The following is a 17,075-nucleotide window of genomic DNA, read 5'->3' on the forward strand; positions in this document are numbered from 1 at the left end:
TCCCTTTCTCTTTCCCTTTCTCTCTGCATTGCTAGGCTAAAAGGAGTACAGATTTATTCTTGTAGGTGGCCACAAAGCTCTCATTGTTTCACTGCCCCACTTGTTTAAAGCCTTGGACGCTTGAAGCCCACTTTGCTCCAACCCAACGAGCTGCTGTTGCGTTTGAAAAAAAAAAACCTTATTGACGTCTTAATTGAAAAGACGTGCAAACATACAGGCTCACGAGGAGCTAAAGCACGTTGGAGGTTCATGTTTCATTTCATTATGTTCTATATTTGGTTTCAGAGTTATCTAACTGTTAATAATCTTTTAGTCAATAAACAAGCTTTAGCATGTCATGTTGATTGGTAGCTAATACTAGCAATGCCCCACCAATGATTAAATTGCTGTATTTTCTTAATATTGAGACTTTAAAGGAATATTTTAGCACAAAAAAAATCATATTTTAACATATTTCCTCCCCAGATAGTCAAATAGCATGTTTGTTGTTAAGACTAACATTGCTTTAGACCCAGAGTATTCAGCTACACAGTGAGGTTTTATTCATTTTTATAGTTCACAGTAACTCATGCTGTGTCTTAAACCACATCAACAAGTCTGCACTACCTTAATGGAGACCAGGACATGCTTTGAGAGAAGTTTTAAGATGTATTTCACGCTAAACATTTGGGTGTCTATTAATTACAGAAGCTAATTTTGGACACCAAATGTGTCTTAGATAATCAGCCACATCTGGTTTAAGTAGAAAACTGTGTAAATGTGATTTTTCACTACCTTAAATAAAAGATCTGCTTAATATTAACCATTTTATTAAGTGTTTACAAACTTTATGATCCATATCTTCTTTTTCTGGATGTTTATCTGGACAGTTCTTCACCTTAATGACTACATTTTTAAGGGAATTTGCTTATTTCTGATCGAACCCCATTGTGAAGACTGAGGTCCCTGCCCAACAGTTAGATTTCTCTTAAATCTAACAGCAAATTGTTCCTCATGGTGCAAATTTGGCCTTGCCAATCCATGTTTCCAGTGTTGTTATGGTATGAAAGGCTTCTGTTATTACAGTGGAATACCTAGAATCAGGCCTGCCAGTTGCTGAATTCCTGTTTATGTCATTTCTTGTATCCAGTAAAAATGTTTCCTGTTAGTGGGCTAAGCTGATTGTTGTCCTCAGTCAGACTGCAGGCTACAAGTGTCCAGCATACTTTTGCTTATTAACTAAAGGCAAAGCAGTAACTCACTAAAATATACATCAGAACAATTGTTTATCTAACCATTTATTTCATTAGCAATTTGTGAAATTAACTACACAGGTGGTCCCCAGTCCTGTTCGTGTAGGCACTTCCATTTGACACGAGAACCAACGGATGCTGCTACCAAAGCACATCATACAGCACCGAATCTGAGTATAAAAGAGTATAAAAGAAGCAAACCTTGAGTATTAGTGATTAAGAAGAAAGCAAGGGAGTGTTGTTTAAGCTTTTAATTAAAACTAATACTGAATTTAATTGAACTTAAAATATTTGACATTATGGCCATAAAATTCAGTCACCTATATTAAACATGCCTACAAAGCAAAATCAAGCTCTTTCTGCACCAACTGAGACTGAAATGATGTATAATCTGTTTATTTGAATAATATATTTAGGACCTTGCAGCTTATCTAAGAGAGAGGAGTCGGACCTCAGTGCCCTTGCTCGATCTACGCATGTTGTAAGCGGATAGACATAGTGTTTAAGCCATACCAGCTATGTGTTTAATAAAAACTACAAAATTGACATTTTCATGTGTGATGATGCTAATCATGTGTGGGATGAACAGACATTTTGGGCCCATTAAAACACTCTCCTGAGGGACTATGCACGCAGATTCTCGTAGTTGGTGTAGTGGTTAACACCTCTGCCTTCTACACTGTAGACTAGGGTTCAACCCCCCACCTGGGTAAGCACCCTACACTATACCAATAAGAGTCCTTGGGCAAGACTCCTAACACCACCTTCGCCTACTTGTGTATAATGATCAAATTGTAAGTCGCTCTGGATAAGAGCATCAGCCAAATGCCGCAAATGTAAATGTACTTAGCCTTTCTGTCTGTTAAATGGGGAATTTTTCAATGTCTAGTTAAATGGTTAAGATGTAAACAAAGTCATGCAGAGTAGTTTGTGAAGAGTTTAATGCCTCTAAAAGCTCCTTCACTGAAAGTTTTTACATGGTTACGAATACATTTCCTGATGTCGGACGGTCTTACAATAGTTTTGTGTGATACGCTTTTTAGTTGAGAACGTATTTTAATCAGTTTATTTTAATCCGTCCATAGAGGAAGGTTACAAAAAAGGGTGTTCCAAGTTAAATATAGTCCCCAAAGAAAGCTCTTTTCAGATTTACGACTATTTTACCACCATTACTACACATAACAACTCAGACGGCACAGGTAGGTTGACTGGTGGTTTTGGACAGTAAATAAAATAGCTAAGTGTTGCAGACGTGGAGGCCCTGGCTCCTATCACCACCACTGTGAAGAAGCCAGGATTGGTAAGTGTCCCTTCAAATGAGCCATTTCACATTAACCCACTCTCAATGACTTTGTTTACATCCCAACCACTGAATTATGGAGAAACTTGTGGGATATTGGAGGAGTTCCCCATTAACCTCTGACTCCCCCAAATCTCAAAACTATCATAAAACGATGTCTTTGGTCACCAGACAACGCATTAATAACCATTTATATGATACAGCTTTCTGTGAAGGAGCTCTGTGACCCTTGAAACTCTTCAGACGTCTGGTTCCCATCACCACCGCTGTGAACAAGTCTGGCTCTATAGAGGAGCATTTAAACCAACCTGAATGACTTCGTTGACATCTTAACGGTGTAATTACTCAGAAGTGTTGGAAAATGAGCGAAATTCCCCTTTAACACACGCTCGTTTCACGAAAGCGAATAACCCGCCCCAAGACCCAACAGGTAGGCTGAGAGGCGCGGCTAGCCCAGCTGCCGGCTGCGGGGTGGAGTCACTCAGGCGGGTCTTCTCACCAGCAAAAACGTCCAGCCACATCTCAGCCTGCGAGGTCTATCAGCACCACAGATAAGGGACGAAACGGGGGCAAAAAGACCAAAGACGAAGCCGAGCTAGACCGGAGCAGAGCTGCCATGGCGTTTCACTGGACTCTTACCTTACCGCTGCTGTGTCTGATGGACTTCAGTCTAATTTGGGCTTTCAACCTGGACACGGCGAATGTCATCATGAAAAGAGGGGATGCGGACAGCCTGTTCGGCTTCTCCCTCGCCATGCACCGGCAGCTGGTCCCGGCGGATAAGAGAATGTAAGCTTGTGTTTTTTGGCTCAGTTTTCTCCTTGTTTGACCCCATAAATCGCCAAGACACAGGCTGCATCTGCAGGACTGGAAGGAGGGCGACCTTTGGGGCATGCCTTAAAGTTTGTGTGTTAATGTTTAGACCTATTTTGACTCTTTTTCTGATATGCAGTCATTCAGCTTATCCTGTTTTGTAGTGAGCTGACAGGTTAGCCCACAGCAGGAGAGAGAAAAACAAAACACAACATGTGGAGGTGCAGCCAAGTAGGGCCACACTGTTTATGGCTCTATTTAGGGCTGGACAGTAGTCCTAAAATTCAGTATCACAGTATTTTCTGGCTATATGACCGTGTTAGATGGTATTTCGATTTGCCTTAGTAAAGTTAAAAGGCCCATTATTCTTGAAGGTGGTTGTTGTATGCTGAAAAGATGCCTTACACACCGGACAGGACATTGTATGCTAAAAAGCAGATCATATTCATTGTTTTTCGTCAAAGTCTGGTACCACATATGTCTAATTTTGCTGGACAAAGTGCAGCATCACATGTGGGAATGAACCTCTGCTCATTCCATGCAGTTCCATGTCCAATTTTGATTGATTTGTGCTTTTCTGAGCATTTGGGGGAAATATCTAATTGTGATTTTCCTGACTAATGTTGCATCTAAGATTTAAATTGTGATTACTTTCTATAAAATGAGACCTTTTTTGCCAGGAAGACGAGAATAACCGCCTTTTCTGCCTTGAGGCTTGACCCGTGTAATGTAACGGGCCAGACTGCCAGTGAGTTATGGTTGTGATGTCACAAGTCATGGAGGTTTGGTGGCCTCTGATTGGTCTAATGTGTCTACAGGCAGTTCACAAGCAGTGTGTTATTAGGTTAAATTTTCCCACTTAAAACCTAAGATGTTATTTAATCATTGTAAGCTACCATTTTTTAAAAAAGTGCAGCTCTTGCACGCCTTTAAATTGTGATTTCGATATAAACATGATTAATCGTTCAGGCCCACTTTCAAATGATAGCGTGTAACTATGAAGAAAGTCTTCTCTGGTCCACTTTAGGCTTTTGGATTCTCTTTTTGGGGTTAAATTTCATTCTTTTCTGTCGGTTCAGCTCCTGAACTGCTTTGCTGCCGCTCACACTGCTAACGTTGGAGCTTTATTATTTTCTTTTAGACTGAAAGTGAAGAATAGTGCACGACAAGTCTGTGCTGATAGATGCTGGATGTACTAAAGGGTTCCACTGCAGTTCCCAGCACTAGAGGAGATGCTGGCGACTCTTACCTCATTACTTGCAGTCATTATTTCATTGGAAGTAGCAGCCCTGTAACTGCAGGATAGTTTGATGTGTAGCTCTTGCGCTACAGCCTCAGACCTTTATCACTTTAATCAGCATTGCATCACTGAAATCAGTTCATCTGCCTTCACTGTTGAACCCCACCCTGATCAAGTGCATGCACGCCTTCACATGACCATACAGCCTCCTCATTATTCCTGTTATTTCTAGGATTTACTCTTAATTCTTATTATTTAGTATCTACTGTGAAACAAATATTTAAAGGAAAAGTTTATCGAAAAGTCACATTTATACATTTTACCACTCATCTTAGATTTAATCAATCAGCCAAGACACGTTTGGTGTCCAGATCTCTATCTGTTCTTTATTAGTTAAGAACTGGAGCTCTGAGGCTAAAGTTGCCAACAAACACTAGAGCTGAATAGTCACCCAATTAGCCCAAATCATTTCTGTAAAAATGCATCACCAAACCATCTCTTAACCCACTCAAACTGCAGCCAGGTCTTCATTATCATGCATAGACTTCCTGATGTGGTTTAGAGCCCAGCTGACATACTTTGGACTTTAAAAATGAACAAAACTTCACTGCTTCCGCCATTTCAGACAACATCAGGGCTGGTATTCAGAAAGCAGATTCATTCTTAATTTTGACAAATACTGACTGTAGACCAGCACTCCTACTCCTGAGGTGGTTTGTGAATACAGACCCTCTTGTCTAAAATGGGTGCCCACCATGTTATTAATTTTAATAGTTCACTCTAAGTTTTACTGTGTTTTAAACCACAAAGACCGGTTTGCACAGTCTTAATAAAGAACTGGACGCAGTTTATCTGGGTTGAAAGAAAATTCTGTGATGTATTTTCACAGAAATGATCCAGGCTATTTGGGTGGCAATTGAATTCTAGTGTTTGTTAGCACCGTTAGCCTTGCCACTCCAGTTCTAAAGTAAAAAAAATCTAAATTTGGACTCTACGCATATCTTAGCTGAGCAACTACATTTGGGGTAAGTGGAGAAATATGTACATTTTGGGTTTTTTTGCTGAACCACTCCTTTAAGTTGGGTAATTTGAGGTACTGAAACATACAGATCCTTAGGGGTGAAGGTTTAAAGGGTAGTCCAGTTTTATTTCCAGCGATGACAATAGGTTAGGTTTTTAACGGTCTAATGGTTTCAAATGGTGGAATAAACTCAAATAGCCCTGTTTGAGGCACTAGCACCAGGCGCAGTGAAGGAATGTGTGCGCAAGGCTGTGATTCATTCCTGAAGCCTACAAACGGGCAACAGGATAGAGAAGCTGCCAGAGCCAACCTGCTGTTTTCCTGAGAGAAAGAAAGAGAGGGATAGAGAGAAAAACACTGTGTCATGACTAGAGGTGTGCAAAGGAGCTTGAAGGCACACTAAAGTAAACGTGCTGTTATTTCAGTAAAAGAATGAATGCAAGAGGCGTATTTACATCAAAAGAAGTAGCGTTAGTGAGTCCTGGAGTGAGTCGAACTGTAAAACCTAAAATAATCATTTAAAAGTATTTTTAAGGTGAGGTATGGCGGAAGGTTTTCTCACCACGTCATAAATATTTATGCATGAACGTCACACGCACAGGCCCAAAAGACCTGCCCAGCTCGATGTTTAGGTCTGAAATGCAAAAAATTGGATATGATGACAATAGTAGATAGTTCACTTACATCCTCGGATTCACCAAGTTTTGACTTCTTTAAATACTCAAATACTCCTCATGTTATTACAACATTCCACCAGAGAGGTCACCAGATGTGCAAAGTGCAACTTTAAGTAAAGATCACAAGGTCCAAAAAGCACCGAGTTCTCCTTAGAACTTCTTAGTTGGTCCATCGTCTATCAGTATAGGAGCTTAAGTTTGTCAAGCTTTATTCTTTGCATTTTGAGCTCCTTTTGGTCTAAAATAAAATGCTAAAAGTCCAACATGAGATGTGTGAGCTATCACAGTGCAGTACAGGAATAGAACCAGGAGTATTATATGAAATTAAACCCTCTAAAAGCTTTACTTTCCTCACAGCTATGCTCAAAAAGAAGTAAAAGTTTCTCCCTGTTGCCACCACCTCTTGCATGACCTCTTGTGTGTACACAAAGTATTGACGCTTGCTTATCCTTCAAACAGTGTTGTGCCTAAAGTTCATGAGTGTTATTTGAGAACAAGGTGCCCTGTGGCAGAGAGTGTTGTGCTGAAGCTTTTACTGCATGCTGTAAAAAACCTATAATAGAGCTTCTCCTTCTAGACATGAGCTTTGGGTACAAAGCATGGAGACATCAAGCACTTAAGTATGCCTCATTTGTGGGGGATGAATAAGTAAATTGGCTGAAGTTGCATTTCTTAACTCTTAAAAAACAAATGCAGCGTTCATCAACCCGATCTGCATCCATTACTGTACTGTCAGCTTCAACAGACAACAGTTTTGATCCTGTTTTCCTGAAAACAGCAGAAAACCTACCAGAAATAATGGGCAGTTGCATCAACACCTCAGAATACCTTGGTAATAGAGCTCAGTGCTTCAGGAATCCATCAAGAGTTCAGTTATAGTCAGTTAATTAACATAAGATGAGTTCATGTGTGATTAAAAGCTGTACAATTCATGCTGGACTGAAGATTAATTTGCATATATTTCTATAGAAATGTGTTAGAAAAATGTTGAAAGGTATAAAAGTCTGTGCAAAAGTCTGTCACTTAACCACACCATTTATCTTGACAGTGTGTTTGGGCCTGTACAAACACCATATAACATCAGAATAGATGCAAATAAACATAAGTAGAGTAAAGGTGTGGTTCCAGGTTTCTCCTCAGTAGCTCCAGCCATCACATGGGTTTGTTAAATTCCATCACCAGCACTCCTGCTTTAACCGAAGGAAGGACTGTAACATGCATAATATCACTACTTACTGTATTAATGTGTTATTTTATTCTGATATTAGGCTTTTTTCTCAGCACATTGATGCTTATTGACCTGATAAATAACTTTTTTTTAATTCTAATTTACTCAGGTTGCTAAAATTCAAATTCAAATGATTGTTTTCAAGGTATTGAGTGCTCTCAGAATGCATTGCTTTTTGTTGCTACTGTAATTTTTTATGTCACCAAATTCCACCAGTCCTGAACAAGCATTAATGAAACAGGTGCTGTCATCAAAGCAAGGGGACACGTAACCACGCGTTGCAAAAAAACGTGTGCATGCAAGTAATCTTTTGTCCAGAGAGATTATGTAGTAGTTAGCAGTTACTTCATAATAAGCATTAAGTTGAAAAATCGAACAATAAGTCTGCGGTTTAAGGGGTTAATAGCGATGTTAGTGTGTGTAGACTCTTGACTCATATCCTCGACTGCCTCATAAGGGCGAGGCTGAGCTGGCTGGCTGGAGGGCTTACTGAAATGCCCGTCAGTTGCAAAGGTGTGCCCTCCAGGTAAGTAAGTATGTGCGCTGAAGAGAGTGAGTCTTATACCTGCAGGCCAGGGCAGGGCACTCTGGGGTGTGTACGTGTTGCAGGGAGGGGTGGTGTGTGTGTGTGAGCTGGGTGCAGCATTCCTGATCCTGTCACAGCTAGTGAGAGAAAATAGAGAGACTGTCTGTCAGTGAGCAGGAACATATTTGTGTTATTGTGAGTCAGTGTGGAGACAGAGATTCCAACATGTCCACTACAGCATGGGTGTCTCTTTAATAAGCCCATAAACACGGCTAAGGCGCACGGAATTAAAGCCCTCCAGCAGCCACTGTGAGTGCGCACACACCGCCGCGCACTCAGCTGCAGGGCACTGTCACCAAATACCTCTCTTTGATTTTCTCTGCTGCTCTTTAGAGCGAGTGACAAACAAAGCAGCACGAACACTGAAAACCTGTAGCTGCGGGCTTTCTAGGCGTTGACGCGCTCTTAAAGGGCCCATATCCTACATTTTTCTTGTATTTTTATCTTTTTCCCAGAGGGCCACATTTGTGTGGACCAAAAACATTCACAGTTCATTTTACATGACTGTTTTCCAACCATAGCTTTATTCCTTATAATTAAACAGGCTTTTTTATTAGTGTGACTTCAAGACAGTAAGGTGATCAGATGATGTATCATCACAGGAAAACAAGTATCTCCAAAATGGTAATTTTACAGGAGAAGGCAAAAACACTCTTTACTTTTAATGCAAGTCAGTGTAAAAAGAAATAGTTCCAAGCAATTTTGTAGCATTTTTGTTGGTCCATTTATCATAAAACTCTCATGTAATGTAAAAAGCAGCTGTTGTGCTCAAAAATATAGAAAAATAATAAAAAAAAAAATCAGATTGTTCTGATTGGATGCTCTATGTTGTACCTCGAAACAGTCCTTGTAACTTCACTATGAATGGGCGGTGCTACATCACTGTATGCTGAATAGAGGGATATATCACTGCTGTCGGAAGAAAACCTCATCTTTCCATTTTTTGATGTTTTTCAGATTTTGATGTAATGTGGAAACACCCGTTACCCTTTACATGATATGCAAATGTGTTCATCACATTTGTGACATCACAAAAACAATGAATTCAAAACATACTGTTTATGCAGTTTAGTGTCCATATGTGGAGCGAGGAGTGATTGGCATGTTTTAAAACTTTGACATTGTGTTACATCAAACATACTACATCAAACTTCCTTTAAAAAGAAAGGTTCCTAAATGGTTATTGAACCTTATGTGGAGGTTCTTTCTTAAACCCGCACGTTTCACTGGCTCCTTTAGAAGCATCCACTGCAAGGTTCTTTAGCAGGGATGTATGACAAACTTTTTGAGTATGTGGATGCTGTATTTAACCCCTTTTTATATACTAAAGCTTATTATTCAGTAACTCGGGGACTTCGATGCAAACTGGTTGAGCTGTTCGTAGGTTATAGAAGTGTGTAATAGAAGTTTGGGCCTGGCCATTTAAGGGGTTAACAATATGTGACTCACATTGGGGCGTGCCACGACTGGAAATTGACTGTAATTACCTGCAATTGCTTTTGCAGATACCGAAAAAAGAGTTATCAGTATCGACCAATAATATCTGATAACCAAAATATCAGTCAGGCTCTAGTTCAGAGTGTTTTGTTTGCCTTTCATTTGCTTGAGAGTCAGTAATATATGTTTTTGTCTAGGGTGTGTGCTTTACTTTTTTTGGGATTTCCATATGTTATAACCGTACATGACTCAAGAAACAGAGAGAGACTGAACGAGAGCATGGGTCAGACTCAGGAAATGGAAGAGTGAAAGGAAAGGCAGGTGTTATTGCTAGAGGTCATCTATTTCCGTACATATAGGCCTACTGTTTCTGTTCTGTTATTTCCCTTCTACGTTTTTCCTTTGTGCAAGTCGTGCGGCATGCATTGGCACATGTTTATTGAAAGTCAGGGTTGGGTTAAGCACGGCCCGTGCCTGAGAGCTGGAGTGCTGGGCTTTCCCTGGAGCCCCGTTCACTGCAGACTGTTGCCACAGGCCACAAAGTTTGTGTAACGTTTGCTGAAAGTTGTGGCTACATCCAGTCCCGAAAGCTGAAGCAACACGAAAACGGATGACAGGGAAATCTCAGGCATGAAGAATGTTGAGGCTGTAAATCAGGATCAAAACTTGGCACAGAGTTCCCCAGAGAGAAGAGCTTTCATAAGCTTTCATAAAAGCAGATTTTGGCCTCCGTAATCGATTGGTTTTGACTTGCCTGTGCCCTGGCCAGTCTTGGCACAGCTTGTAAGGCGATTATTTTGGGCTGGTGCTTGTCATAATGGGAACTGTCAGAAACGTTTAGCATTGTTGATTCAGCTACACCACAGCAACGGAAATGTAGCTTTTGTTGCTAAGGATCTGGTTTGAATGTGGCTTAAAAAATGTTATGTGAAAAGTCTACCAAGCACAATTTGGGCAGTCTTCTCACAGAAGCCATAGAATGTAATTTTCACCTGTTTTGGAGGAGGTCCATAACGTTAATGGAAGGTATGTGGTACTTTTTTTTAATCCCACAAACGGGGAAATTCCACCTCCACATTTAACCCATCCGTGAAGTGAAACACCACATACACACGCACACACACACACACACACACACACACACACACACACACACTAGGGGGCAGTGAGCACACTTGCCCAGAACGGTGGGCAGCCCTAACCCATACAGCGCCCAGGGAGCAATTGGGGGTTAGGTGTCTTGCTCAAGGACACCTCAGTCATGGACTGTCGACACTGGGGATTGAACCGGTCGCAGGGCCAGTTCCCTAACCTCCAGCCCACGACTGCCCCTACCCACAAAAAACACAGTCGCTACTGAAGAAACGCCCAGTCCGAGGTTCAAACCATTGCTGTTATGGACGACGGTCCGCGGCGTTACCACTGCTCCATGTGAGTGAGGTGGAAGTAAATTGGACTTTTGCCTTTGTAGGTGAGCAAGCATGTAAACATTTACAGAAGTGAATTGTATTTACACCCCTCCCCTTTTACTCTGCATTGCTCACTAGCAGCTCAACACAAACACCAATATTACTGTTATTAATCTCATAACAATGTTACGGGGGGGAAATGTTTATTTGATTATATTGATTAAAAGTGCTCAAGTTAATTTCCATTCAGCCAGTGAGAAAACATATATATATATATATATATATATATATATATATATTTTTTTTTTTTTTTTTTAATTAGAATAAAAAAAACGTGTATTGGTCATTTTTGATAGCAGAGAAGATCATGTGTTATATTGTAAAGTAAAATATGTTGTAAAAAATCTGCATACAGAAAGTTTCTACAGTGCACCATTTCACATCAGACCACTGTGAATGACTTGAGGCTGTAGAACCTTTCAGTGTGTCAGCATAGTGCCTTAACCTCTTCAAGTCCTTGAGACCACCGGTGGTTCCAAAATGCACTTCGGCGTATTCTTCATAACTTTCATATTTCATAAGCTACATTCAGAAGGTGGCTATAAACTTTTGATTTTTCTAAAATGATACAAAGAGCATCTAAGACTTTGGGCTTTCAGCAGTAAATTGCGAGCATATAGCAATATGTGTATAATCATAAAACACATTTTCTGTTCATTTGAGGGGAACTTTTAAAATAAATAAATAAAATAAAAATGTACATTTATTTCATGCAGTTACTGAATAATTTGTCTTATGACTTGGTTATGTAAACTCAAAATATACCCTGGAGGATAAGAGGTTAAAAGACCCATTTACTAAAATGTCCTTAAAGGCCAGAGTGCAACGATGGGACAAACACAGACAGACACGAACATTATAATGTTTGCAGTTGTCGTTAGATAGTTCAGAAAGAGAACGTGCAAGTAAATGAATGAGCGGGATTTGGAAGAGAACTTTCTAGAGACTTTTAGCAATCAAACAGTGGTATAGCACACCAACCAAATGTTTGAATCTGTTCATGTTTGTCGTACCTGTGTACCCAGAAGTACTTCTTTTTGTGGTCTCTCTAAAAAGATCATATAGAAATCATCATATAAGATCATAAAGATCATATAGCTATTATCTTTCATATAGAATACACAGTATGATTGTGTGTGCTTGTGTACGTTTGGCGTATCCACTGGTGTTTCCTTCTCATGTGCTCAAACAATAATAAACAGCCATCATAATCTGCTTTAGCTGTGAACAACAAAGGAACAATACAGTCATAGCAACAAATTCCACCCCAAAACCTCAGCCTCAGCGTGGCCATATGTACACTGGCCCATATCCCAGGGTGCAGTGGGGGCTAGTCAGTGTGGAAACGGGCTCCTCTTCCTTCCTCTGATTCACTCAGCTTCCTGTCCGTCGGCTTCTTTGTAGACTTAAGATATACTCGACTAGTGTGAGGGATAGTAGAACATTCAGTTTTGTGCTGCCGCATTACAGTGGAGATGGTAAGAGGTCCCTCTGGAGAGCCGCTGCTACTGTAACTAGGCTCTAATATATGGCTGCTAAGCTAATGCTAAAGCATTCCAGCATTCCACAGCAAACACAAGCATTCACATGTTGGCTCCTGCCTGAAGGACATTGAGAAAGGTTACTGTTGTATCAAATGAAGCAGACTGAATTAGGAACATTCTCAGTTTTTCCAGCTGTTGTGAGCAGGAAAGTGGTACACGCCCAGTCTTTGGCATTTGCTGGGGGTTTTACATTATTATTTGATTCTGTATGTTAGACTTTAAGTCTAGCTGAGCGATGGTGGAGTTGAACGATACTGTGAAAAGGCACTAATCTAATATTTTATATTTTTGCACTAAATCAAACATTTCAAAGACCTCTTTCCAAATAGGGCTAATTATCACCCTGGAAATAGAAATGATGTGTAGAGGGGGAAGGAAGACAGGAAGATCCTGGTTTAGGCGGCACGACATGGACTAAATACCACATCACTAAGTATAACTTAAAACACTGTCAAACACATTCTCATGTAATTATGGTACAGATAAAGGTTCAACTAAATAAAACGCTGTGGCGATGCTTCCCAGTCGCTGTTCTGCACATTGAGTGCTGCTACCAGTTACCAGGGGCGGAGCTGCTCTATCGTTCAGTTACTAGAGTGCTCAGGTTTAAGTTTAATAGCCTACGGTGGCCCAAGATATATAAAGCTAAAGTGTAAAGTTTTGAGCTTGTTTATACTGATCTTTTACAGGTTGTCCATTGCAAGAAAACTGAAATTCTGACTGCTCTCAGCTTTTCCTACATAACTCTTAGGAGCAGTTCTGGTTCGCTGCTTGTGCCGCGGCACTTGTGTGGCTTAGTGCTGGAGGAGAAGATTAAAACATGTACGCATTTCAAACTGTCATAAAACTGTAAATACATTTGACTCAGAGTTGGTGGCAGGCATGGAGACAGAGAAAATAAATGTTGATAGTAGTCATGCCAGCAATGTGAATTCATTAGCTTAGAGATTTTCCAGGCTGTTCTAGAGTATGCTGTAGGTAAAGACAGGACCATCCTGTCATGTCAAGTGTTGTAATTTGTGTGCAAAAACCAGAATGTGAACAGAATTTGACATATTTCCTACCAGTAACTCTGCATTCAGTATATAGTAAACAAAACAGTAAAAAATGAGTAAACTCTTAATATAGTTAAATATTTCTGAACTGATTTTTAACCAAAATTAGGTTCTTCAAGAGCTCTTTATTAAAGAAAATGGTTCTAAATGGAACCATGAACACTTAAAGAACCCTTTGTATGATTAAAGGATTCTTTGCATTGTGAAAGGGTTCTTCAGGTTGATGGTGTATCTGTTGTATGTGGTTCTGTGTAGAACCTTTTTTGAAAAGGGTTGAAAAGATGAAAGAAACTTTTAATCATGCAAAGGGTTTTTTGAGTGTTCATGGTTTTATACAGAGCTGTTTTCTTTACCAAAGAACCGTCTAGTTTAAGTGTGTACGATACAACAAAAACACATTTGTGACTGTAATCTGAATGCATGTGATTTCTTGGAATGTCACCATCCATCACCCCACATGTACCGGAGAACTAAGGTCAGCAAGGACCTCAGTTCAGTAATCTGATTTATTGAAATGCCTTTTTTGTTAAACATGATTTAATGAAATGCATACTGCAGCCAGTGTTGAAGTCTAACGTAGTAGGAGAAGGAAGCTGAGGGTTTATTGCTTGATTTGAGGTGAAGGCGTTAATAATTCATGCTTGAAACAATTCAGTTTCTCATTGGAGACTGAATTGAAACAGATTTTTTTTAGGTTTTAAAATGTACTGTTCACTCCCAAGTTCGCATATGGAAACTAAGCTGGCAAAACAGCCGTTTTTAAGTGTTGAAATTCAATAATTGTTGTTCTGATGTCATGAAAACCAGCGCGTTAACATAAATCCCCCTACAGAGGTACAGCAGTTTAGCCCCCACCCATTCACATTGAAGTTATAAGGTGTGTTTCACTAACAAAAGTGGACTTTAATGCAAAGTTTGGCGCATGAAATTTATTCGCTTCCAAAGTCTGCGATGCTTATCGCTGCAAATTCCATCAGAATTGCTGTGTTTTCACCTACAATTTGATGACAAAAGTTAGTAGGCCCAAACTAGACTAGGCCATTATTGTAATCTTACTGAGAAGCAGTGTTTAGGTCCCTGTGATATTAAGGTGATAGAGACAGCAGTGTTGCTTTTCATGTTGTAGTGCCTACCTCCATTCCTTCTCAGAGGGTCAGTATGTCCTTCACATTTCTGAATATTTTTCAAAGGGTGGGGGGTTGAGATATCTGAAACTAGGCGGGCGTTACTCTTTGAGTGCTACCTTTACAAGGTTAGCGGACAACAGACCTTAAGATCAGGATATTTTCTCCATTGGCCCTGTGAATCCATTACTACCATTCTGTGTGATATAGTGTTTCCATTGCTTATGGCTATGACTCAAACCGCCATTGTTTAAGGCCTGTGGTTGGGTTATGTTAGCATTCTAGCTAGTACGTTAGCCCTTTATGTCTGTGTGTCTGTGTGTGTGTTTAAGCCTGGAGCTTTTGAAAGGAATGAAGCACATCTGGAGCCGTAAGTCATCCACAGTCAGTCAGTAATGTGAACCATGACACGCTTTCACCTCTCAAAGACCCAGTGCTAGGCTGCTAGTAGCGCCTTAGCGACTGCTGTCTTGGCCGGTTTGCTAGGATGCATCAGTGCTATAGTATTCTGTGGTGCGCGGGTAAGATGCATGCTGTGTGGCAATCATAAATTACTTCTGCATATTTCAAGATAAAAAATAAAATGAATGCTAAGTAGGACCATTCACCATGATTTAGAGATCACTGTGGCCTAATGCTGACTGATGTTGTTTAAAATCAATCATTGTCATTTCATAGGACTTAGATCTGCATCTGTTTGCAACAGCTGCAAGCACTGTGTGAAATGTGTAAGATTATTTTAATGTATTTATTAAACATTTTGTGTTAATATAGCATTTTGTCCATATCGTGCAGTCCTACCTCAACTACTGTACTACACACTTTGAAAAGATGGTTCTTCAAGGGTTCTTTAGTAAAGAAAATGGTTCTGTATAGAACCATGAACTCTTAAAAAATCATTTGCATGATAAAAGACCCAGTTCTAGGCTGCTAGTAGCGCCTTAGTGGCTGCTGTCTTGGCCAGTTTGCTGGGATGCGTCAGTGCTATAGTATTCTGTGGTGCACTAAGATACATGCTGTGTGGCAGTTATAATTTACTCTTCCATGCACCTTCAACAGGCCGCAATTTCAAGACATATAAATAAAATGAATGCTAACTAGGACCCTGTGACCATGATTTAGAGATCACTGTGGCTGATGTTCTTTAAAATCAATCAAGTTTCGACACTTTCAAGAAATCTTTTTCTAAAGCAAGACACAGCATAGAAATGATTTCCCAAAGACTTTCGTAGGACATAAACTGCATCTATTTGCAACAGCTGCGAGGAATGAGTGAAGTCCATCCATATTCCAAGCTGCTTTTCCGTCAGGGTTGCAGGGGGGTGCTGGAGCCTATCCCAGCAGTTATCGGCGGAAGGCAGGATACACCCTGCACAGGTCGCCAGTCCATCGCAGGGCAGACAGACAGACAGACACTCACACCCAGGGGCAATTTAGCACATCCAATTGGCCTGACCACATGTCTTTGGACTGTGGGAGCAAACCGGAGAACCTGGAGGAAACCCATGAAGACACGGGGAGAACATGCAAACTCCACACAGAGAGAACCCCTGTCACCCGGCCGGGGAATCGAACCCAGGCCCTCCTCGCTATGAGGCGACAGCGCTACCCACCACGCCACTGTGTCCTAAGACAAAAATATTCAATAAATATATTCAAATAAATTTTCACACTGCAATGTAGTGAAAAGTACCAACAGATTGAATTTTAATGATCCTTTAACTAACAACGAACTAAATTTCCCTTCATACCAAGCATGATTCATGTTTCATGATTCATAGCAAAATTCATGTTTGATCAGTATTTTATCACTTTTGCCCAACACTAAAACAATACTACCAATCACGTTTCTACCAAAGTTGAACTTATGAAGTTTACAATTTAAATTTATTTACTCTGTGACGTGAAACTGCTGATTGTGGCAAATTACTTTGGAATGAATGCATTTTCACTCAGAATTTGCTGACAGAAGGCCTTTATTATATTTGGGCTGGGAGGCTGTGCAGCATGTTAAGGTGACAGAGCAGTATTGATTTCAGACATTTTTGTGCCCACCCCCCATTCCCTCCCAGAGGGTCAAAGCTGTCCTTCACATTTCCAAACGTTTTAGAAAGTTGAGGAGCCAACTTGGGTTGAAGCGACCCCTCCTGTCACTATGTTTCATTCAGAAATGTGTTATGGTCCAGAGGAAAAATGCTGTATGATTTCTAGAAATGCACCAAAATGAAAATTCTTGGCTGAAACGGAAATTCTGAACAATTCAACTGAAAAACCAAAGCCAAAAATAAAAAAAAGATGATAATTAATAAAACAACATCTTACAAAAGGTTACTAATTATTAATGGGTGT

At 40.2% G+C, this 17,075-nt stretch overlaps 1 protein-coding gene across 4 annotated transcripts in view; it reads left to right on the top strand.

Moving 5' to 3' along the window:
• Positions 1-3,013: 3,013 nt before the first annotated feature.
• The window catches only part of itga6b (integrin, alpha 6b), a 48,230-nt gene continuing 34,168 nt past the window's right edge, over positions 3,014-17,075 (top strand). For 2 of the 4 annotated variants that reach the window (XM_017721790.2, XM_017721793.2), the window contains exon 1: positions 3,014-3,321. In XM_017721790.2, coding sequence (XP_017577279.2) covers positions 3,149-3,321 — 173 coding nt within the window. In that variant the 5' untranslated portion in view covers positions 3,014-3,148. Of the gene's footprint in view, positions 3,322-11,777; positions 11,784-13,581; positions 13,585-17,075 lie in introns of those variants that run through there. The other 2 variants (XM_017721794.2, XM_017721792.2) reach the window with 2 other exon arrangements.

Source organism: Pygocentrus nattereri, chromosome 12, assembly GCF_015220715.1.
Source record: "Pygocentrus nattereri isolate fPygNat1 chromosome 12, fPygNat1.pri, whole genome shotgun sequence".
Taxonomy (NCBI): Eukaryota; Metazoa; Chordata; class Actinopteri; order Characiformes; family Serrasalmidae; genus Pygocentrus; species Pygocentrus nattereri.